Below are 24,609 nucleotides of genomic sequence, written 5' to 3' on the forward strand. Positions count from 1 at the left end.
GTGGACCATCTGCTGAAAGTTCCTGCTGATGCACCATCCCTGGCGGGCGAACGTGTTCCAACTCTCCTGTTTGCTGATGACACCCTCCTCCTTTCCAAAACACCTATGGGCTTGCAAACACTTCTTGATAGTTTCCAATCCTTCTGTAATGATAGAGGTCTCATCATCAACACCACCAAAACGAAATACCTAATTTTAAATCCACCTAAAAAATTAGGTCAGCCTCCAGTTTTGAACGCAGTTCCTCTTGAAAGGGTCAAAGAGTTTGATTACTTAGGCATCCGCATCACAGATAATATGCGATGGACATCTCACTTGCACAAAATGCTTCTTTCTCATAAGAGGGTCACTGGTGCCCTCCTCAGAGAACATCGTTCCTCTTCTTCTAGACCAATAGCCCCAGCACTGGAAATCTACAAAGCTAAGGGTGTGAGTTCGGCACTCTACGGAGCCGAATTATGGGGCTCAAACAATATTGAGGAACTTGCCAAATCCGACTCCAGTTTCTACAAGGAACTGATGGCACTTCCGCAGAGCACACCTATAGTGCCCTTACTTTCGGATTTAGGGTGCCATGCGTTGAAAGATCTGGCCAAACTTCGTCCTTTACTCCTCTGGGCTCGGCTCTGGCGGACCCCCGAGTTAGTCAAGTACGCGGAGGGCCTATCCGAAATACTTTCCATGCCCTCTTGGAACAAAATTAAATGGTTAAAAGAGGTAAAGTCCCTGCTTCTCGATCTCGGCCTAAAAGATGCCTGGATAAATAAAACTTCGCCCCCGAAAGCCGAGCTGAAGAAACTCTACTGGAGTTGGGTTATAGGAAAAAGGAATTCCAGCTCCCATTCCAGTAGATGTACCACCGAATTTCTTCTCCTCAAAGATAACGTTCATTTTGAGCCTTATCTTGACATTATTCAGAAGCCATACGATCGAGCCCTCTACTTTAAATTCAGAATTGGCACTCTTCCAGTACGAGAGCTGACTGCCCGCTGGAAACCTCCATTCCAAACTTTGTCCACCTGTCCTTTTTGTGTAACTAAACTTGAATCTCTTGCACATGTGCTTTTTGCATGCCCAGAATATAAAATCCCAAGATCATATTGGCTCAAACCCTTATGCAGAACTTTGGGCACGCGTGACCACCTCATAGCGTTGCGCATTCTTAAATCAGACACACGATCTCTCTTTGTTTGCGCCCTATCGAAATATTTGAGGTGGTCCTGGCTCCTAAGGTCTAAAGGCCTTGCAGCCCTTGACTAAGTAGTCAGACTGTTTTACATTGCCTGCCTGCATATCTATTTTATATTGTCCTATTTATAATGTTTACATGTTTTTTATAATTCTTTGTATATCTTGGGATTATGTTGTCATTATATTTGCATGATTTTTTCTTTGGCATCACCTGTTTTTAAAACTGATATTTGTCTGTGCTTTTTAAGATATTCTTTTATCGAAATAAAGCTTATTTCAATTCAATTCAATTCTAATCCCCACTCTGTCTCTTATTGTCTTTTTTCTGTCTCTTACCTCTGCTTTTGTCCCAACATAAAGGTGAATTAATTTTTTCACTTCAACATTGTCAAAATCAAACTTTCCTTTTACCTATTTCTAGTCATATTTTTCTTTAAATGTAAAGGTTTTTCAGTCCTTAGTGCAATCACTCTTAGCTGTGTACAGCACTCTCCCCATTTAATAAACGGATGACATTTCATTACAATGAAACTTCCAATCTCAGTCCGGTACATCACTGCACAGTTTTTAAACCAAACCCCTCTCCCTCCCCCCCCCCTAGCTTTTCAATACGGCCACTGTGGTCTGCTGTGATGCACCAAAGCCAATGTCCCTCGCCTAAGACTTGTAATTGTGCTGTGCCAAAAGCATCAGCAGCTCCCTGAGGACTCAATCACCTCCTGAGGCCTGGGATGGGAGGAGATACTTCATGCTGTGTCTCCTCGGCCGGCCCATTCTCATTCTGCCCATGACAATGGGCCGGTCTCACTCTGTGGCTTGCGGAGAGTCGCACGCAAGCTGTAGCAGCCTTTCCGGTTGCGCGCCAGCTGGAAAATCGGCCTAGGTATGTCGACCTGCTTTTCCACTTCTAAATGGTTTTGGGTGGGCCAGGATCTTCCTTGGGTGAGCCTGGCCCACCCGACCCACCCTCTAGAACCGGGGCTGGGGCCAGCCCTGGTTGCAGAGATAGATCTTTTTTCCGAGGTGGCAGGATTCAAGATCAATTACTCTAAATCACTTGGCCTGGTAGAGGCTGACCCAGCCTACACTGCACACTTACACCTATCGAGGGACGAATTCCCATACACGGAAGGCCTGTTGCAGTACCTTGGTGTTACTAACTCCAGTGGCGGCTCCTCCGCTAAGCCGTAGGAGCATTGCCACACTGTGCAAAAATGAAAAATAAAATTACAATAACGTATCGTTATCATTTTATTTTTCCTATTGCATGCAGTCAGTGGCATGAGTGCAGTGTGGGGAGGGCGGGGCTGGCTAGAGCAGAGGAAGAGTGGTTTGCACTCCCAAAGTGCACATCAACTGTTTGGCCAGCCCTCTTGGGCCAACCAAACAGTTCATGCGCACTTTGCATGTTCCCATCAGGTTGCATTACACAGCCTGGTGAGGAACATGCACAGGCTCCATGTTCCGGTCTGAGTGCCAATCCACGTTGCTCAGACCAATCCCTCTTGGGCCAACCAAACAGTTCATGCGCACTTTGCATGTTCCCATCAGGCTGCATTACACTGCCTGGTGTTCCAATCTGAGCACCAATCCACTCCGCTCAGACCAATCACAATGCTGCATTGCAACCTTGTGATTGGCTCAGGGGAGTCTGTGTGCCGGCTGCTTCCTGCTGCCGGCTGGACTGCAGAAAGGAAGAAGGAAGAGGACAAAGGGGAGGTGGCAGTCATCCATTCCGAGGTAAGTGTTTTTTTTGTGGTTAATTAACAGCCTACCACCCCCGTACGTTAGCAGCCGCTACTGATTATCTCCAATGAGTGCTCCACTCTTCACATGAGAAATGTCCTGACCTTTCTGGATACTATTCAAAGACCTTGACAGATGGGGTCGACTTGATCTATTGTAGTACAAATGCATTAACACTGTTAAAATGGGGGGAGCAGCCTAGCGCGCAACCAAGATGGCCGCGTAGGTGCGAGGCTCCCGAGGACCTCCGCAACCTCCTACGATTATCCTGAAATTATCCTGTCCTGGATGAGGGGACTATGTTGGTGAACCTGAGCTGAGGTGGCGCCCGTTTCCCGCTTCCAAATCGGATCTCGGACACCGGAGTGAGCACCGATTGAAGTGTGCGGCCTTCCCCTCGCTGGACCCCGGATTTGCGCTGTGGGGTGATCGAGTGACAAAGTGAACAACAGCGGCAGGCAGGGCCTGGCGACTCGCGTGCCCCGCACTTTCGCTTTCGCACCACCTTGTCGTCTCTGCGAGGTTGGGTCGCGGAGCCCTTGGTGTTGGTGTGGTGTGGCCTTGCTGGGAGACCCTGCCTGCCTGCAGGCTGTGATCCACCCCACTGCCCTGAGGGGGCCCCCCCGGAGCTCGTGTCTGCTTTCCTGCCCTACACGACGTGGCTGGTGCGACTGGGAGACTGGTGGCCATGGCCACGAAACAAGATGGAGACCGGGCAAAGACCAAATCGACCCGGCGCGGCGCCGTCCATCAGGCCAACAGTATGGACCGCTATACCCTCCAGAAGGGATCGCCCGATGGACCGCGCAAGTCCCCTGAGAGCCCTCCTGATGCCCCAGACCTGCCCGCAGATTTGACTCTGCGAGATGTTATGGGCGCCATTGCCGAGATGAAGGCCTCGGTGGGCCAGCGGTTTGATACACTGGCGCAGAAGATTGACTCGGTCCTCGTGGATGTTGGCCTGGTGAGGGCCGATCTTTCCAAAACCAATGACCGAGTAGAGTCTTTGGCCCACACCGCATCGGGCCTAACGACAGATGTAGCGGCCTTGCAAACAGAGGTGCGCCGGCTTAGTCGGGCGACTGCGCTAATGGATCGACGCCTGGAGGACTCCGAGAGTCGGGCACGGAGGAACAACATCCGCATTATCGGGGTGCCCGAGGGACGCGAGGAGGCGGCGGCGGATCTCTTTGTGGAGGACCTGATTGCTACCCATCTCCAGCCACGGGGGCTGAGCAGATTCTTCGCTGTGGAGAGGGCCCACAGTGTTCCCGGGGGAAGGCCGAAGGTCGGAGCCCCTCCGAGACCTCTCATCGCCCGGATTTTCAATTTTTGGGATAGAGACGCTATCCTGCAAACCTCCAGACTGCATGAACCGGTCAAGCTTGACAATATGGAGGTTAATTTTTATCCTGATTTCACCCCAGCGGTCCAGAAGCAGAGACTGAGCTTACCCCGGTGCCTTCTGGGATACAATAAGATCAAAGAATAGACCAGCCCATGAACTTCTAACATGTAATATCACTGGTCCAGTTTGGTATGAGCACTTCTTCAATCTCTATTCCACTCGATCCAAGACGGTGGAGATGTTCTTCCCTGAGGGGATGCTTCCCCTCGTGGACGCCCAGGATATTGACCCCTTCTCTGACAGGGAGGTATTTAGTGCTATCCAGTCTATTGTCCCGCAGAAGGCAGCTGGTCCGGATGGTATCCCCGGTGATGTGCTTAAACTTGATCCATCAAGTTGGGGGAAGCTCCTCTCGACCCTTATCAACGCTATTGTTAACGGCGCCCCAGTCCCTGAGTCATGGAAGGGGGCTGAGGTTGTTCCCATTTTCAAAAAGGGTGACCGAGGAGATCCGGCTAATTACCGCCCAATAAGCCTGATCGACTCATCTCAGAAGGTTACTGGGAAAGTGATTTTGGAAAGGATACTTACCTGGGCAAACGACAACAACATTCTCTCAGATTATCAAGCAGGTTTTAGGGCCGGGACGGGCACTATAGAACAGGTCTTCAGACTGATCCTTATCTATTGGAAGATTGTCCTCCTTGGAAAAGGCAGTCTCTATTTGGCCTTTATAGATTTAAAAACAGCGTTCGATCTTGTCCCCCGCGATACCCTTTGGCGTGTCTTATCCGACATGCACATTCCTTCCTACATATTGGCCCTGCTAATAAAACTCCACGACGGCAATTATGCCCAAGTGCGTTGGGGCCAACAGGGCCAAAAAACTGAGAAAATTCCAGTAAACAGGGGCGTCCGCCAGGGGTGTGTTCTTGCTCCCACCCTTTTTTCACTTTATGTGAATGGGGTAGTGGACCATCTGCTGAAAGTTCCTGCTGATGCACCATCCCTGGCGGGCGAACGTGTTCCAACTCTCCTGTTTGCTGATGACACCCTCCTCCTTTCCAAAACACCTATGGGCTTGCAAACACTTCTTGATAGTTTCCAATCCTTCTGTAATGATAGAGGTCTCATCATCAACACCACCAAAACGAAATACCTAATTTTAAATCCACCTAAAAAATTAGGTCAGCCTCCAGTTTTGAACGCAGTTCCTCTTGAAAGGGTCAAAGAGTTTGATTACTTAGGCATCCGCATCACAGATAATATGCGATGGACATCTCACTTGCACAAAATGCTTCTTTCTCATAAGAGGGTCACTGGTGCCCTCCTCAGAGAACATCGTTCCTCTTCTTCTAGACCAATAGCCCCAGCACTGGAAATCTACAAAGCTAAGGGTGTGAGTTCGGCACTCTACGGAGCCGAATTATGGGGCTCAAACAATATTGAGGAACTTGCCAAATCCGACTCCAGTTTCTACAAGGAACTGATGGCACTTCCGCAGAGCACACCTATAGTGCCCTTACTTTCGGATTTAGGGTGCCATGCGTTGAAAGATCTGGCCAAACTTCGTCCTTTACTCCTCTGGGCTCGGCTCTGGCGGACCCCCTTGTGATTGGCTCAGGGGAGTCTGTGTGCCGGCTGCTTCCTGCTGCCGGCTGGACTGCAGAAAGGAAGAAGGAAGAGGACAAAGGGGAGGTGGCAGTCATCCATTCCGAGGTAAGTGTTTTTTTTGTGGTTAATTAACAGCCTACCACCCCCGTACGTTAGCAGCCGCTACTGATTATCTCCAATGAGTGCTCCACTCTTCACATGAGAAATGTCCTGACCTTTCTGGATACTATTCAAAGACCTTGACAGATGGGGTCGACTTGATCTATTGTAGTACAAATGCATTAACACTGTTAAAATGGGGGGAGCAGCCTAGCGCGCAACCAAGATGGCCGCGTAGGTGCGAGGCTCCCGAGGACCTCCGCAACCTCCTACGATTATCCTGAAATTATCCTGTCCTGGATGAGGGGACTATGTTGGTGAACCTGAGCTGAGGTGGCGCCCGTTTCCCGCTTCCAAATCGGATCTCGGACACCGGAGTGAGCACCGATTGAAGTGTGCGGCCTTCCCCTCGCTGGACCCCGGATTTGCGCTGTGGGGTGATCGAGTGACAAAGTGAACAACAGCGGCAGGCAGGGCCTGGCGACTCGCGTGCCCCGCACTTTCGCTTTCGCACCACCTTGTCGTCTCTGCGAGGTTGGGTCGCGGAGCCCTTGGTGTTGGTGTGGTGTGGCCTTGCTGGGAGACCCTGCCTGCCTGCAGGCTGTGATCCACCCCACTGCCCTGAGGGGGCCCCCCCGGAGCTCGTGTCTGCTTTCCTGCCCTACACGACGTGGCTGGTGCGACTGGGAGACTGGTGGCCATGGCCACGAAACAAGATGGAGACCGGGCAAAGACCAAATCGACCCGGCGCGGCGCCGTCCATCAGGCCAACAGTATGGACCGCTATACCCTCCAGAAGGGATCGCCCGATGGACCGCGCAAGTCCCCTGAGAGCCCTCCTGATGCCCCAGACCTGCCCGCAGATTTGACTCTGCGAGATGTTATGGGCGCCATTGCCGAGATGAAGGCCTCGGTGGGCCAGCGGTTTGATACACTGGCGCAGAAGATTGACTCGGTCCTCGTGGATGTTGGCCTGGTGAGGGCCGATCTTTCCAAAACCAATGACCGAGTAGAGTCTTTGGCCCACACCGCATCGGGCCTAACGACAGATGTAGCGGCCTTGCAAACAGAGGTGCGCCGGCTTAGTCGGGCGACTGCGCTAATGGATCGACGCCTGGAGGACTCCGAGAGTCGGGCACGGAGGAACAACATCCGCATTATCGGGGTGCCCGAGGGACGCGAGGAGGCGGCGGCGGATCTCTTTGTGGAGGACCTGATTGCTACCCATCTCCAGCCACGGGGGCTGAGCAGATTCTTCGCTGTGGAGAGGGCCCACAGTGTTCCCGGGGGAAGGCCGAAGGTCGGAGCCCCTCCGAGACCTCTCATCGCCCGGATTTTCAATTTTTGGGATAGAGACGCTATCCTGCAAACCTCCAGACTGCATGAACCGGTCAAGCTTGACAATATGGAGGTTAATTTTTATCCTGATTTCACCCCAGCGGTCCAGAAGCAGAGACTGAGCTTCCTAGGCGTCAAACGCCGTCTTCGGGACCTAAACCTCAAATATGCCATGCTTTTCCCGGCCAAGCTGCGTGTGGAGGTGGATGGTCGCACGCACTTCTTTGATCGTCCCGAGGCGGCCGGGGACTGGCTGGATACTTTGCCCGGGGATCGTGATCGGGGGGGCGGGGGGGGGGCGGCGGGGGGAGACGACACGCTGGATCAGGACTGAGGGTCTAATATTGGGCCTCACTCTGGACGAAAATGATGCCACTTTTGATTCTGCGTCAGTTTTTGTAAGTTCCCCTCCTATGGAGGTTGTGTTGGGTCTATTGGGGGTTCTCCCTCCTCCTCTAGGGGGTTTAGTTAGTCTAACTACATATGGGGCGACAGGCACACTGCACGTTGGGGGGCTGTTTGGGCTCATGCAGGGGTGCAGGGAGGGGGGAGTTCTGTTGGGGTGGGTGGGTAGGGATGGGGTGTTGTTCGTTTTTATCACAAGGCAAACGTATTATTGTGTTGGTTCTAAAGTGCTCTCCGGGGTACGAATGATGGCTTTTGTATATGATGGGGGGTAGGGAACTAACTTTGTTGTCCTGGAATGTGAATGGACTGGGGGACAGGATCAAACGGGGTGTGGTCCTGCAGTTTTTCAAGCGAATCTCGCCCGATGTAGTCTTTCTGCAGGAGACACACCTCATTGGCAACTCCTTCTGCGCCATGAATCGGCGTGGCTATCGCCTAGTGGCTCACTCGGGCTTTACGTCCGGCTCACGGGGTGTGGGCATCATGGTGAAGAACTCGCTCCCGTTGGAGATTGATGATGTGCTCCACGATGATAGGGGACGTTATACGGTCTTGGTGGGAAGACTGGAGGGCAAAGTGGTTGTCTTTGTGTCAGTATACATCCCACCGGGGCTGCAGTCGACCACCTTTGCGGACCTTGGGCGCCTTCTCCTTGGCCTTCCGGGAGGGCTTTTGGTTGTGGGGGGGGATTTTAATGCGGTGGTATCTGGATCTTTGGATCGTCACCCCCCTAGGGACCTCCCCCGGGCACAGGCGTGGCTACCCGGCCTCTTGGATACATTTGGATTAGTGGACTGCTGGCGTTTAAAACACCCCACGCAGCTGCAGTATACTTTCCACTCGGGAGCCCATGGTAGTCTCTCACGACTAGACTATGTCCTTGTCCCGGCGGCCTATGTTGGGAGGGTGGGAGAGGTACGCCATTTGCCACGGGGTATTTCGGACCACTCCCCGCTCCTACTGCACTTTGATGTCTTTCCGAGGGGTGAGGGTAGGGTGGTCCCAATCAATCCTTGGTACCTGCACGACCCCTCCATTCGCGCTGCATTGATTAAATCCCTTCAGCGATATTTTGATGAGAATGTGGGGTCTGTGCCTTCGGCCATACCGCTATGGGAGGCTTTCAAGACAGTACTCCGAGGGGAGGCCCTATCCCTTATTTCCCACGCCCGGAGGCGCGAGCGGGAGGAGGTGACCCGGATGGAGGCCGAAATAGCCGAGTTGGAGGGGAATTTAGAAGGTGGGGTGACGGATGCTGCATTACATGTCCTCCAACTCAAGCAAGCGGCCTACAGGGCCCTCGTCACGGAGGCGGCCAGGGGCCTCAGTAGAGAGCAACAGGGGCGTCTGTATGATGTGGGTGATAAGGCTGGTAAACTTATAGCGTGGTTGGACAAAAAAGAGAGAGCGAACCGTGTGGTCCCGCTGATTGAGAAAACGGACGGTGTGTGTGTAACTGAGCCAGAAGAAATTGTCTCCTGCTTCGCGGATTATTTCCATGGGGTGTATTCCCTGGTGTCTCCCTGCTCGGAAGAGGATTCCCGTGCCCTGCTCAGTGATATCGCGCTGCCGTCCCTTTCCGGGGAGGACAGGGTGTCGTTGGACGCCGCTCCCACCTCCGACGAGATCGCCCTCGCCATACGCTCGGTCGCTTCCGGCAAGGCCATGGGTCCGAATGGTCTCCCTATCGAGTTGTACAAGTTGCGACCGGATACGCTGGCACCCCACCTCCGGACTATGTTCCTGGCGGCACACTCGGTGGGCTCCCTCCCGCCGGACCAGCGTCTGGCTACAATCGTGGTCATCCACAAGGAAGGGAGACCTCGGGACCGGGTTACATCCTATCGGCCCATTTCGCTGCTGAATGCGGAGCCCAAGATTCTCGCTAAGGTACTGGCCAATCGGCTGGTCGGCGTGGTGGGCGATTTGGTTCATCAGGACCAGTCTGGCTTTATTCCCCATCGCAACACAGCCCTTAATCTGCGGCGTTTGCACGGTGTGCTCGCACGTGCCCCGTTCATACGGGAGCCGGCCATTTTGGCGTCCTTAGACGCCACCATGGCGTTTGACACGCTTGAATGGCCATACATCTGGGCGATGCTTGCGAAGTTTGGATTTGGCCCAGGGTTCATCAGCTGGGTCAAATTGCTGTATTCGGGCCCATTGGCGCAGGTGGTGGTGAACGGAAGAGTATCGGCTCCGTTCGAGCTGGGCCGGGGCACACGACAGGGCTGCCCCTTATCGCCGCTCCTCTTTGCACTTGCCTTGGAGCCTCTGGCGGAGTGGCTGCGGTGGGAGCCTTCCATCCGTGGTCTCCGCTGGACCCCCGAGTATGAGGACCACGTATCCCTATACGCTGATGACATCCTCTTGTACCTAGCTTCCCCACGTAAATCACTCATAGTACTGGTTGATGTTCTGCATTCATTCGGTCGTAACTCCGGTCTGGTCATCAACTGGGCTAAATCGTGTGTGTATGTTCTCTCTGGGGAGGCTCCTATCCTCCCGCGGGGCTGTCCGATCCAGGTCGCCCCGCAGGGATTTAGGTACCTGGGTGTCTTCATCACTCTGGACCCGGAGGCTCGGTATGATCGGAACTTGCTTCCCCCCCCTCCAGCGTCTGAAAGAGGATGTCGCGCGCTGGCGGCGTTTGCCGCTTTCGCCGCTCGGCCGGGCGGCATTGTTTAAAATGATGTCGTTGCCGCGTTTCCTATACGCGTTGCAGAACACTATGGACCTCGTCCCAGCGCGCTACTTCCGCGAAGTGGAGAGTTTGCAGCGCCTCCTGTTCTGGGACGGGAGGCCACGTATTGCCCTGGCTAAGCTGACGCTCCCCTGGTATGATGGGGGGATTGCCCTCCCGGATATTAAACGGTATTATTGGGCCTCCCAGCTAGCTGCAATTAATCAGGGCCTATATGGGCCAGCCTTGAACCCGGCGTTTGCAATGGATAGGATGCTACTTCCAGGTGGTGACCATAATCGAGCGCTCTACTCTAGCGCGCCCGACGCTCGCCTAACGGGCCCCACGCGTGTCATGGTGCGAGTGTGGCACGCGGCCAATGCTGCAATGGGGTGGAAGGACCGTTTGACCCGGGCGTCACCACTATACGCATCTGAGCGGTTGGGCTCCTTGTGGTCCTCGAAGGGCTTTGAGAAGTGGGATTTAATAGGCATCAGCAAAGTGGGGGATCTCTGGACGAGGGGAGGATTTAAAACGTTCGAGATGCTGCAGACGGAATTTCAGTTGCAGGGCAGCGAGTACTTTCGGTACTTGCAGGTCCGGCATGCGCTGGGCTCCGTCTTTCCGGACGTTGCCTCCATCCCGGAGTGTTCCCCCCTGGAGGATAGAGTGCTGGATGGACACGTCCCTGACAGCACGATCTCACTGATCTACAAAAAACTGATCAACGACCGCTCAGACTTGCTGACTGCCCTTCGTGAGGCTTGGGTAGCCGATGGGCTGGAGCTGGACGACGAGGACTGGATCTCCGCGGTGGCCTCCCCGAAAGAGGTGGCCATACCGGCTCGCCTTCGTTTCGTCCAGCTCAAGATACTCCACAGGGTCTACATGACGGGGCCAAAGCTCCTGCGTATGGGCTATGCTGAGGACGGTTTGTGTAAGCGTGGGTGTGGTGCGCTGGGGACTTTTCTGCATATCTTGTGGGAGTGCCCGGAAGTGGAGGGGTTCTGGCGAGGTGTGCATGAGGTGCTGCGAGTGGTCACGCATGTGGCGCTGTTGCCCGAAGCGAGGAGATGCCTGTTGAATGTGTGGGAGCCTACCGATTACTCGGTGCCGCAGACGTGGTGGGTGACTCTGGGGTATATGGTTGCCAAGCGTGATATTGCCCAGCTGTGGGGATCCCAGAGGCCCCCGACTGTCTCGGCCTGGAAGGAACATATGGATTGGTGCATGTTTCGGGAAAAGGTGGTGTATGTGGCGAGAGGTAAGCCTGCGACATGGGTGAAAGTGTGGGGCCCCTGGAACGCCTACCGCGGGGGAATCTGTGCTCCACCGTTATTGCCCGATCCGTCGCCGGCCCCGTCCCCTTAGCCAACTCATCCCCCCGGTACCTGGGCATTAGGTGTCCCCAGCCCTAGTTCTGATCTCTCCCCCCCTCTTGAGATTCCTATGGATGGCTAGGATCCCCCTCTAGGGGAGCACGTATTGCTATTCCGATTGAGGATTGCCTTGTGGGTTTGTTTGTATTTGTTGTTCTTTAAGTTTAAAATGGAACCGTATAATGGGGTCTGGATAGTGTGGCGCGCAACGATGTTACCTCCTGTACATGCTCGGCCGCAGCACCATGTGTTTTATAAATGTATATCGTATGCTCCTTTTATTGCTAGCGGCCGGCCGGAAGGTTGTAGGCCCATATTTGTATAATTTTTTGAGTCTTGTAATAAACGGTTTCAAAAAAAAAAAAAAACACTGTTATAATGAATTTTCTACCATGCCTGCTATTCATGGTCCAAACCTTTCCACTAAGATTTCCCTAAAAATACCTAAAACATTCAATCCCGTCTACTGCAGTTTGCATGGGGAAACACATCACCCAGGAAGGCAAGATTAGCCATCTTCAATAAACCATCAGAGGGTGACATCGGATTCACAGACGTAACACATTGGGGTCAGTCTGCTTTGCGGATTTGCTTTTAAAATATACTGCACTTTCACTTTTGATTTAAAATCTGCACTTATTAGAACTGAAAACTTCTTTTTAAACTTGCTGAAATTCCATATTGCACTGTTCGTTAACTGCATTGTGCTATTAGGGGCATAGCTACAACCTAATTGCCTAGGGGGGGGAACCAATCAGGGGCCTTGTTGGGCCACAGGCATGTGAAGGTGCTAGGCACCATGTCCATTTATTGAGAAGCGGGCGCACCAGTACCTCTGAGTAGTGGCCTTGCTTTTAAAATAAATAGCACTTACACTTTGGATTTAAAATCTGCACTTTTTAGAATTGAAAATTGCTTTTTCAACTTGTAATTGCTGAAATTCCGAATTGCGTTGTTTGTTAAATGCATTGCGCTGTTAGGGGCATGGCTACAATCTGATTGGCTAAAGGGGAAAACAATCAGAGGCCTTGTTGGGAGACAGGCATTCGAAGGTGGTTGGCACCACATACATTTAATGAGCAGCTGGCAGTCCGAGCCCGTCCGCATCCGGCCGGGGCCAGGGGCCAGCCACCATGCCCAAATCATTACTTATTCTTTGGAAGAGATATGGGACCTTAATCCAGTAGGTCAAAATATATCCCCTTCACTTAATATGCAATTTAGTAAGATAGGCTTATTTAACATCCATGATACTATCCACACCACATGCAATTACCCTAAACCTCTGCTACCTCTCAGTCTTAATAGTACCATTACCACAATACACAAGCAAAATTCTACCAAACTTTTGGTGACTCATCTTAATACATGTTACGTGGTTTAACACCAGTCTGAAATGTTCTAATTTTTAGATACAGAGGATCCACATTTGCTATTATTTACTGAGACTTGGCTCACAGAATAATCATCCCCAGATATTCTATCAGCTCCCCGGATGATTATTACATTTTACAAACCAATACAGTACCAGGGAAGCTGGGTGTTGGCGTTGAAGCAATAATCAAGAAAAATGTTGAATTTACCTAGCTGATGTTACTAACCCTTCCATCAGTGGAAAATGTGGTAATTAAACTTGAATCTTCCACTTGGCCCTTGACGCGCGTCCTCTTGTATAGACCTACCAATTATATGCATAATTCCTCTTAAACTAAGCCAGTTCCCTCTACCTGAGTATTCCTAAATATCTTACATGCAGGTTCAAGTTGGTTCAAAACCAGGCTGCTCAGCTGATCTATCAATGTCCCAAACACTCCCGCATTTCTCAAGTGACAAGAGATCTTCATTGACTCCCTGTTGCACAGAGTTCCATGTTCAAAGTATATTGCACTATCTTTAAGGTTTTGCACAAGAATAATCCAGCTTTTATCAAATCTCTGATCCATAAGTATTCCCCCAGAAGGGATCTTAGATCCACTCATCTACTCTATTTGGTGATTCCCCAATTTAAGAGGAATAAGACTGGTGGAGTCAGGTTCTCAGTCACTGCTCTCTGTGTCTCGAACTCCCTGCCTCTGGAACTTAGGACCACCTCAAACTATGGAAAGTTCAGACAAATGTTTTGAAGACTTGGCTTTTGAAGCAAGCCTATTATAAATATGCTGAGTCGTGCTGAGACAGTTACCTAGTGCTAAGAGGCCATTTGGTGGATGTGCGCTCTATAAGATACATTCACATAACACCATAACACAATAGAATTAAGTGGCACAACTCCATCTGCCACTTGAGTGAGTCGGGTCCATTGGAAGAAAACCATGGCTAGCTGTCTGTCTCTCTCATTCTTCTTCAACTTTTTTTGTGGCAGCCTTCACACCATAGGCCTAAGTCCCACAAATTTGCAGACGTTGTAGACACTCTCCTTACTTATTTGAAAAAACTGGATAGGTGGACAGAAGCAGCCACGTTTCCACTCCCCTTGTCTCCCTTACCCGTAACACAGACTTCCCAACAGGATTGAAAGAGCATTCATATTTTAACTGAACTGGTCTTGGTCCTCATAGGTTGGGGGATATTTTCAATGGAACATTACTAAAACCTAGAATTGGGTACGAGGAACTCTACCAAGCTCAACCCAGATGTACCCGGCACTATACTGGGTGAGCACTTGACTCTGGGAAAGCCGGGAGAGCTAACTCACTAGGAAATCATTATCTCACTGGTCTCCGCACAAAGGGGAATATCACCACTATGTACACAACACTAGTTATGGGCCTCACACTAATCTGCCCCAATTTCATGCAGAGGTGGGAGGAAGCTAGAACACACCTTTGCAGAAGAAGAGCAGGAGATCATCTGGCAGAGGGTTGGGAAAATCTCAATCTGCGCTCAATACAAAGAAAATGCATATACTCCTAACTCGCTGGTATCTTTCTCCAGGTAAGTTAAAAGCAATGTTTGGGAGTTTGGACTTGTGCTGGAGGGGATAACAGATGAGGGGCACATTATTTCATGTCTGGTGTGCATGCTCACAAGTAAAGCCCAATCTGCTAACTTTGATAGAGGAAATGACAGAGGTAGCCCTGCTGCTGGACATAACAGTTATTCTATTAGGCCACACCTTGGAGGAGAAGGTATACCCATTACACACTCCCACGTCTTACAGCGCAGAGACTGATACGCCCCTGGGGTTAAGGCAGTCAGAAATATGGCACATATACATTATGAAATGTTATCGGCCATTTTGAATATTTAAAAAAATATGTAAACCATTTAAAACTTAGGTTAGTGGGAGGAAGAGGACTCACGTGTGTTTAACCTAATAGGAAAATGTAGACTGCACAGGATTTCGGTCTTCTTGGTGAGAGGACTCTGAAGGATGCCTGTCCTAGCCAGCCCCTCCCCACTCCCAACCTGAGACCATTAACAAGTCATCACGACTATGACCGGACTAATGGTGTAATTGATGAGAAAGTAGCATGCTATTGTTATTATTTGAAAAGGGCACAGATGTATAGATATATCTCCTCCTATGCCCTCATGAACACCATTTGGTATTTAAGACACAAATCCTCCAATCCCCAATGGTTTTGAAAAAAAGCCAGACCTGCCCTACCTGCACATTTGGTTTTAGTTTCCTTTACCGCCTTCTTTATTAGTTAATTCCAATTGCATTTGTTGGTTCTTAACATGGTATACTGAGCTTAAACATTGTATTGAAATGAAAAAACCTTCAATAAAAGTGTAGTTAAAAAAATATTAACGAAGGAGCTTAGACCACTGAGCCAATGATGCAAAGGAGAACATCACTATCTTGAAACAATATAACACTAAATGGAAATTCAAACTAAAGCCTTGCTATTGTACAGCTGTCATTGTTTTGATGGGAAAATAAAGAAATGCATTAAACTGGGACTACGGTTATCCCTTAATCAAAAGAGGAGAAGCATAGTTAGCAGCCTTTTGCACACAACTCTTCATGGTTCTTCTCAAAATTTTTCCACAAAACAGTTGAATTTCTAACTTCTACAAGTGAGAATATAAATTTACAACTTGAATTTGAGAAGATTTTTAAAGGCCCATTAATGTCCCCGGATATAGTTAATCCAATCATCTTGACACCCGTCCTCTTTAGTGGTGACTAGAAGTCCTGATTGATCAAAAGCCTAAGACTGTTCTTGGGTTCTCCATTCATCATTCAAGATTCTTTCAAGGCTTTATGCTGATTTGGGGACCTGTTGAATGGAGGATATATACTGGAACTCACCATCCTTGCTGAATGATCTACTAGTTCTCCACTAGGAGGCTCTTGCAAATGTCTTGCACTGCAACTCAAAATTCCCTTTATATATCCAAACACAACAGTGGACTGAGTCACCAGATGGTGCTTGGAAGCAATTCAGAAAATTCGAAATAATAATAACAATAATAATCAAAATTAATTTTAAAATGTAAATCGTTGTTAGCCTTGAAAGACAGTGGAAGCCAAGTTATGTACTAATATTGAATCCTGTTTAACTAGAAATAAAGTAATTAAATTACATTTAAGTGGTTATGGCATGTACTTACTGAAATAAAAATATAAATCACTCCTGGCTGCTCAAAATGTAAATGCTGTATTACTTGCTATTAATTCTCCCTTCTCCTTATTTAACTGTAAACAACTGGTCTTGCACATAAAAATCTAAGAGAAACACAATTTCTAGAATTGTAATTGGCAAAAACATTTATATTGCTGAAAGATAAATGGTAGTGTCTCTGTTTAGGTCACTAAAGGGTGAAGCAGCCTATTTGAAGAATAGTGTTTCAAGCCAGCAGAGAGTCCATATCCAGGTCTCTCGATGCAGATTAATGAGTGAAAGAGTGCTTTTTGGTATGCTCACCTGAATGTGTTTGGACTAATGCTGTTGGCTTTTCAGCTCTGTGCACTGGGTAACTGCCATTTGGACCCTGTGCATGTACTCTGACCCCTAAAATCGGATAAAAATTGCTACATCTGAACTTGAATATACAACTTTCCAATAAGGCCATAGTATAAGGTGCAGAAATATACCTGTGGATGGGAAGTTACATTTCACAAGTGGACTACTATTGTGCCATGAACTAGATTGACAAGGGGACACATGGCTTCAGGCCTAACTTTGAATCTAGACTTCTGCAGCATTTTAAACCTGCAGCCTGGCCTGTCAAAATAACAATTTTAACAGGAGAAAAATGGTTCCTTTTAAATGCTAACAAGTCATTCTAAAGTAGGGTTTGTAGCCCACAAAGTAGGGTGCATGGTAATTAAAAATTAGATATGTAGAAATGTAATGGTGCCATGTTCCCACAGTGACACCCCCCCCCCCCCATAAAAAAAAAGCTATTTTCACTGTCATAAGCTCTGGCTATCCTTTGAGGGAAACTAGAGTGCAGACTGAAATATTAATTCTGCTTTCTTGATTTGGGATAACCTAGAAAAATGATTCAGCAACTGTTTTTAATATTGAATAAAATACCAATATAGTGGTAAAGTTAGATTTAAAAACCTATTTAGGAAAAGTAACTTTTAGAAAGTTACCTTTTCACTGCTGGAGTATCCTAAAGGCTAATATGAATTAGCCTGACAGCAGCTGCTCTGCCAATGGTTTACCTTAATGAGGTGTGAAAACTGTCCCATAGCTAGAGGTAAGGGCTTAGATCTGGTTACAGGTTGGGCTGGGTGCAGAGAGTGTGATACATATCAATTCAGGTAGGGCAGCTGGGGAGGCTCCAGATTCATTACCCTGAAAGGGATAGAGGTGAAGCCTGGCCATTCACAGTTTAGTGTAAGTGAAGACCTGAAGAGGGTGAAGTATTTGTACTTTAGGACCAGGGTAGCCAGTCAGGTGCCAGTCCAGTGGGAGGGGGAGACAGTTCCAGAACACATTTGGTGCAGCTTAAGAGGGGAGAACTGCTCATTTCCCAGAGCACACATCTGACTGACACACACGCTTACTCCAATGGCAGATGGGCTTAAAATAGTGCACTCCGGGATAGTATGCAGTAAGAAAAACAGGATTTGCTATATAAGTGGGTAGGTTTGCCCCAGGAACCTTTTCCCCATTGGTTAAGGAATGTCCAGGTGTCACCCGTAACCACTGTCTACTGAACTGCACAAAATGGACCTTACCACCAGCTCCTCAGAACACCATCTGGACCTGCTATTTGAGATCTGTAAGGAGACCAGAAGGGTTAGACCTTCTCCCATATATACCCAGGACAAAGAAGTGGAACCAATAGCCACTTGGCTAACCTCCTATGTGGAAACATTGACACAACAAGCTGCAAGAGGCCTTTTTGCTGACCTGCCCACCTGACCAGCTGCAACTGAGCATGGACTGGACCACTGCTTAATTTAAGCCTGTGATTTCTGGTGCCTGTCATGGGCATTTAATTGTCAGCACTTATCATCAGTCCACCACATGGTGGCGCTGTCTGCGAAATTTTAAGCACAACTGTGTTTAATACATCAATATACATTAAAAATGAATAACATCTGTTGCACACACAATTATTATAGCTTTGGGTGGGATGGGATAGTTTGAATGGTTACACTTGTAGCAGTGCATTAGTTAGTACTTGTGTTTGCTCTGTCACTGGCAATAAGTGGCACTAAGTGGTGCAGGCTGCAGTGGCCTCCTGAGATGGGCCCTGGTACTTACTATTTTACAAATTAAGCACCGGACTGGACCCTGCGGCCTCTGCTGAAGTGAGTTTGAGCCCCTCATTGCTGTCCCTGTGTCCAGATGGAGTTCCTCGACAATCTCTGAAAAGCTGAGACTTCCAAACCTCTGGAGGAGAAGGACCAACCATCCACATCAATTCACTAAAGGAAAAACCTTGCTGGAAAAGAAAATCAAATGGATTCCAATCTTCAGTTTTTTGCTGCCTGAATATGCAATTCAGTGGAACCTTTCAGCAGGCCTATTTGCTTCGGTGCAACCTTCCTGGATACAGTCTACAGCCTTGTCCCACTGGAGGACCCTGAGCTCCAAAAACAGACTAAATCCCAATGAAGAAGTCTTGACCAGGTGAAGGCACACAAAGTATCCAGCACACAAGCAAGTATCTCTCTGGGAGTGAAATTCAAACTTTTGCCACTCAGAGCTTTTCCCACCAAAACCAATGGCTTCAGCAGGACCTCGTGCAATGAAATCTAGCTTTGAAGTGGACTTCGTCAGATACAATCTAAAACCTTGCCTCGTAGAAGGGTTTCACTTCAATTTCAGCGTATCTTTGGTCTTCGACCAGAATGTCGAATCTTTGCCCCAGATGAACCACTTGATGAATCCAACCAGGGCTCCATCATGGTTGGTCTGAAATCATGTCTCGGTGCTGATCACATGCTAACAAATTCCTACAATTGTTGCTTAGCTTTTTTCAATTTTTTCTAGTAAATCGTTTAAAACTCATATCTCTTATTCCCTTTATTGGATTTTTGTTGTTGTTTATTAAATGTTCCTCTACTTTTATAAATCGGAGTGGGATGTTTATAGTATTGACTTTTTAAAACTTTTTAACTGTAATGGCACTTCTAAACGATTTACATATGTTCACTAACTTAAGCCTGTCTTCTCCCTGCAATATTACCAGGGCTTTAGTTCAGGTTTAAATTATTGAAATCTTTGCCTGGACTTAACAGGTTAGAGACTTTACTTGTACTGAAGTAACATCCACCAAAATTAATCATTACATTTCTTTCATTGGTGGCAGCGGTTGGATCCAGAACTTGTGTTTAGCAGTCCCACTCAATGACAAAAGTTGAAATTTCAAAATCCCTAAACTAAATACACTGCAAAAATTGTTTTTGACTTTTAATTGACATACAATATTTTATAGGTTATTTTTTCCAGATTATTTTCTGGTTCCAATTGTTGCACATTAACATTTTGGGAAGATTTACACTCTGTAACTAGTCTATTGTTGATATTCTAGGTTCATCGATGACTAGACTAATAGTGTGGAAGTCATTTCCATACTATATTTACTTACATAAGTCAGACTTCGTTCAGAGTTATGTCAGTGCATAGTAGAAAAAAGGTAAGTAAGGAGAATTTTGACCCCCCCAATTAGTAAACTCAGTTAGAATGTAAATTATTTTGGGGTAGCAATCATGCATCTTAATAGCAGTGGGACATTCAGGCTTATTTAGTGTATCCATAAAGCAGATTTAGCTATTCTAATAGCAGATGTTTACTCACGTGCGGATCTTTCTCCTCTCTTGCAGCTGTTCCTTCAGAATGTTACTCAAGCGAGGATCTTTACTCACAAAATCAGAAAGTTTCTGTAAGAATCAACAGCACATAGTGGATTTATTTTTCTTTTATAACCAAGATTGATTCTACTAATCTTTCAATATAAATATACCATATTATTAATACTTTTGCAGGGTGAGACAAACCTTAATCACAATTACGGAGGTACTGAATAAAATAATATGATAAAAGATATTCATTATCAGTTATCAAGCCTAAGCAAAGGGATCAGCACACTCTGGTGCACTAGATGAACTATTGGCCCATTAACACAAACAGAGGTTATTTTGCATCAGAGCAAAGGAGGTGCTATAAAATTCTCACTTGCCTACATTGAGCCTTCCTGAATGATCATAAGTCAATATATGCAACTTAATGCCTTGATTTCATCCCTTCTTAATGGAGGGGGCAGGCTACCAGCATGAATGTGGCCTGCCTGTTTTCTGACTACTGTATGGAAAGCTTCCCATGATGGATTTTATGGAATGGGCAGGGTGAAATGAAAGAGTGGAGGTTGGTCGAGGGCAGACCCATTCTTCCCCCGGGGTCCAACAAGGAGTAAAGTCCTCAATTGTCTGACAGAAAGACAAGCCTATTTGTGGCATACTGTCTGTACTCATATACTCTACTGAATTGCATTTCATTTTCATTTACATTGTGTGCTGCATTACAAAAATGCATCTAGATGCTAAATACAGAAAAAATGTATGCTAAATATGAAATAAACAATTAATGAGGAACTACTATTCTAAAATCGATTAAGAACTAAAACTGTTGGGACATTGTAGAGGACTGTTGCAGATGATGGGCACACTGGAGCAGGTGATTAATATTAGTACTTATCACCCAAAGCCCCTGAATTTCATCTAGGTGGGAAACTTTAATGCCAGATGCTGCCAAAAAGTAGGAAAGATAGTTTGTGGTTTAATGGATTGTGAAGGTGACACAATTACCCATTTTGACCATAGCGATCATAGGAATGCAATAAATTGTTGATTACATGGAACCTGGAGATAATGACTAGAATAAATCCTCTTAAAGGTTCCATGCTTGGGACTTTTGGGAGCGTAGATAAAGAGTCTGCAATTTATTATATAATATCTTCAAAAACTTTTAATGATAGGCCACCTAATATGCAGGTAAGCTTTTTGGGGTTTAGTGACCATCCTTTTCTTGCTTGCGATTTCAATTGGGAGGGAAATACTAATACAAATGCGGGGATAGTCCCAAAGCCAGTTTTAGCCAGAAATAATGGCTATATAATAAACTGGAATAAAGTAAATCTTCATCCAATGGTGCTTACATGTAGGCAGGCTGAGATTATGACCAGCTTAGATGAGAGTGCTATTCCTGAACAGGTAACCGCTGCATTTGTGGAGGTATTGGATGATATTAGGGCTCATCTGACATGGACATTCTCACCCACAAAGCGCCCTCCAGAACAATGGTTTCACACCAATTGTACTAAGACTATATCAAATTTGCACAAGGCTTTGGGCATGGCTCCCAGACACGCTTCTCTGATACGGAGCCTGCATACCAAATATGAGGATGCGAGAGGGATTAGGATAACTGGTTTAAGATAGATAGCTTGGGCAAACCTGAGATGAGCAACCGAGATGAAGGGTAGTAGAGGGTTTTGGAAGGTTGTGAACGCCCCATTTTAAAAAGAGGATGAGGATCCCTCACCAGCTGTACATATTGATGAAGCCAGCCGGGTGGCTCATTTTCAAAGCATTTTACAAGCACTATAGGGATGACAAGTAATATACAGAACCACTTCATGGATAGAAACAAGACCTATCTAGTGTTTGAGGTGATAGAGATAGAGTACGAAATAGCCCAGTCTAGTTTCCTGAAGGAAACTGCATGGGGTTCCTGTAGACATAAGTTTGGAGACTAAGTGCCTCATTACAAGGCCCCTAGCAACACTTTTGCTTTGCCGGAGTGCCTCCGTTTTAAAGCTGCAGTAGCGCAATGAGTCGCAGCATATATACAAGGCCACACAAAGCCACTTTGCATGGCTTATCATGGTCTTGTAAATATGTGCCCCTTTCACGCAGTGTTGTGTTCCATGGGTGTTGCTATGGGAGTTCCCATGCAACACCCATGGAATCTGAAGCCTTCCTAGACCATCTTTATGACCCAGTGCATTGTAATGATAGGAGGGTGCTTAATATGTTACTTCTATCCAGAAGAATCAATCTAAATCTTATTGTCATGCACAAATTAGGGAAAAGGAAAAAAGAAATAAATCAAGACGAATTACAAGGAACTTCGCCACAATATGCATCGCTTGCCCATAACCAAACACAACAGAGAACTTATTACCAAAGTCACGAGCCCAACACTGTGAAAATAGTGAAATAAAAATTGATTCTCGAAACACCAAGTGTAGTGCAGCAATCCCAACACTAGTGTATACAACACAAACTTAACTGTGTAAAAAGATTCAATTCCGACAAAAAAGCAACCGTATGCACCATGTCATGAGTTAATCCCTTTGAGCAAAAGTCACAGGATACCTTAATATGTTCAATCAATCCATATCTGAGGTAGGATAAATCCCAATCAATTGTATATGACTGCTTGTAACATAAATACAAACAGACATCTAAATAGAAACGTTTAGGGACACTGATCCGTCTAACCCGGCACACATAACATGCTCAAAGGGTGCACACAAAACACCATACCCATCGATATTCTTACAATGCCCGGAAATTAGAATTGCAGAAAAAAGAAATAACGAAGGCCAAGTATTAAAAAAAGGCATTCAAGGCAATACACTACGGTAGGAAAGTAGGATCTGCTTATTATGGTTACCCACACTTTTTGTTTGATGTAACACTGTTTTTGACTAGTCTGTCTAGGATCCTGCTAATCAGGAACTCAATCTATCTGTTTTCTCCCTAAACTATTATGTTATGTGCTTAGATACACTCCACCCTATCATGTTTGGTGTCAAACATGTTGGAATCATACCCCCACATCGGTAACCGGTGTGGGAGAAATTATTCTACCTCTCCAACTGGACAAAGGACATGGGAGTAACCTCCCCCCTGTCCAGAACCTCCCCTGGGAGGGTCCCCTGAATCTTTCCAACCCTCTCCCGTGGGTACTTAAGGGTTTACCTGGCTGTAGGAACCTAGATTAATTGTGGACAAGATTCAAAACTGAAACCACGGCACTTCAACCGTCTGGGCAATCTGGTCTTCGCTGGACTTCATTTGGGCCTGACTTCTTCTCCCTCTCAGTCTGCTGCATCGTCTGTGCCTGTGCACCATACAGGACATGTGTGGGACCAGTGGGGCATCCAAGACACATGAAGATAATCTCCCTTGGAGTGAAGGAGTCACTCCCCTGCACTTGCAGGCACCGCAACACTGCTGACTGGTCTGCTGATCCTGACCTTTTGTGGACCCCGAAAGGCTCAGCAACACAGGAGGTGGGTTGCTACGTCCCTCGAGATCTGAGCTTCCCTCTCACTGACTTTGGGGTCAGAATCCCTTGTGGGGGCTGCAATACCTGAACCCCTGTGCACTGCATACTTTTGCAAGTGCGTGTGCTTGTTGGCAGTTCCTTAACAAGTGCATCGGGCTCCAAGTAGCCCCAACCTCTGGCAACTTTTTCCACAAAGATCTTCAACCACCTCACACCGTGTGCTCCGTGGCCTTTTGTTTTGTGAAGCTGCTCGAGGTCCTCTTGCGACTCCAGTGCCTCCGGCCTGTGGGTCCAATTTAAGGTCAACTTTGCTTTTCCTGGGCTCCCCTGGTTGCTCAAGGCTTTCCCCAACTACCTTGGCTGTGGTGAGTCTCCTGGACCATGCTGGTCCGAACGGTATACTTCCTTGACCTTCTTTGTGGGTTGCTGTTGCCAAGGCTTATTGGTGCTCCCGCCGGACACCGACCCCTCAGCACTCGTCATCCTTTGTGGGACAGCTCACATCTGGCTCCTTGTACTCCTCAATGTTGCCTGGTCCCTGTGCTGCAGAATCAAGGTCACAGTCAACTAACCTGAAGCACCCGATGCCATTGTCTACCGAGCCCCTGGTCACTCTCAAGTGACCCAGACTCTGTCCCCTCTGCTTTCAGGTACTCAACAAGAATCCACATTTGGATTCCAACAGACATTCTTCTCCCTTACAGCAGCGGCTCTTCTTCAAAGTCCTCCATTGGCTTCAATGGCGGTTTCCGACGCCACTTCACACCTATGCACCCAGCTTCCCTGGGTGAGGTAACTTGGGTACTTCGGTATCCACGGGTGGGGTGGCTCTCCAACCTTTTGTCTTCCACTGGGTTTCTTCATAGTCCACTGGCAAGGGTCCCTAATCTTTAAAACTCCAACCTCGACTTTCACATAGATTTGTACGGAGCACGCGGTCGTGTTCCCAAACTGCACTTGTTCTCCGTGGGGTCCCTATCTACTCACCTTTGATGGTTGCTTGGGGTCCCAGTGATTATAAGTCCTCTCGACATCGTCCTCACTCGAGTCGCGGTTCTTATACCACTTTCTTAGTATATGGGTTGCCCC

At 47.7% G+C, this 24,609-nt stretch overlaps 1 protein-coding gene and 1 long non-coding RNA gene across 2 annotated transcripts in view; one reads left to right on the plus strand and one right to left on the minus strand.

Annotated features, from left to right (window-relative positions):
- Window positions 1–24,609, minus strand: part of RAPGEF3 (Rap guanine nucleotide exchange factor 3) — an 870,850-nt gene that overhangs the window by 292,660 nt on the left and 553,581 nt on the right. The window contains exon 15 of the mRNA XM_085654789.1: window positions 20,023–20,105. Coding sequence (XP_085510915.1) covers window positions 20,023–20,105 — 83 coding nt within the window. The remainder of the gene's footprint in view (window positions 1–20,022; window positions 20,106–24,609) is intronic.
- The window catches only part of LOC146856579 (uncharacterized), a 221,423-nt gene that overhangs the window by 10,668 nt on the left and 186,146 nt on the right, over window positions 1–24,609 (plus strand). The gene's annotated exons all lie outside the window — the stretch shown is intronic.

The sequence above is a fragment of the Triturus cristatus genome, chromosome 4_1, assembly GCF_964204655.1.
Source record: "Triturus cristatus chromosome 4_1, aTriCri1.1, whole genome shotgun sequence".
Taxonomy (NCBI): Eukaryota; Metazoa; Chordata; class Amphibia; order Caudata; family Salamandridae; genus Triturus; species Triturus cristatus.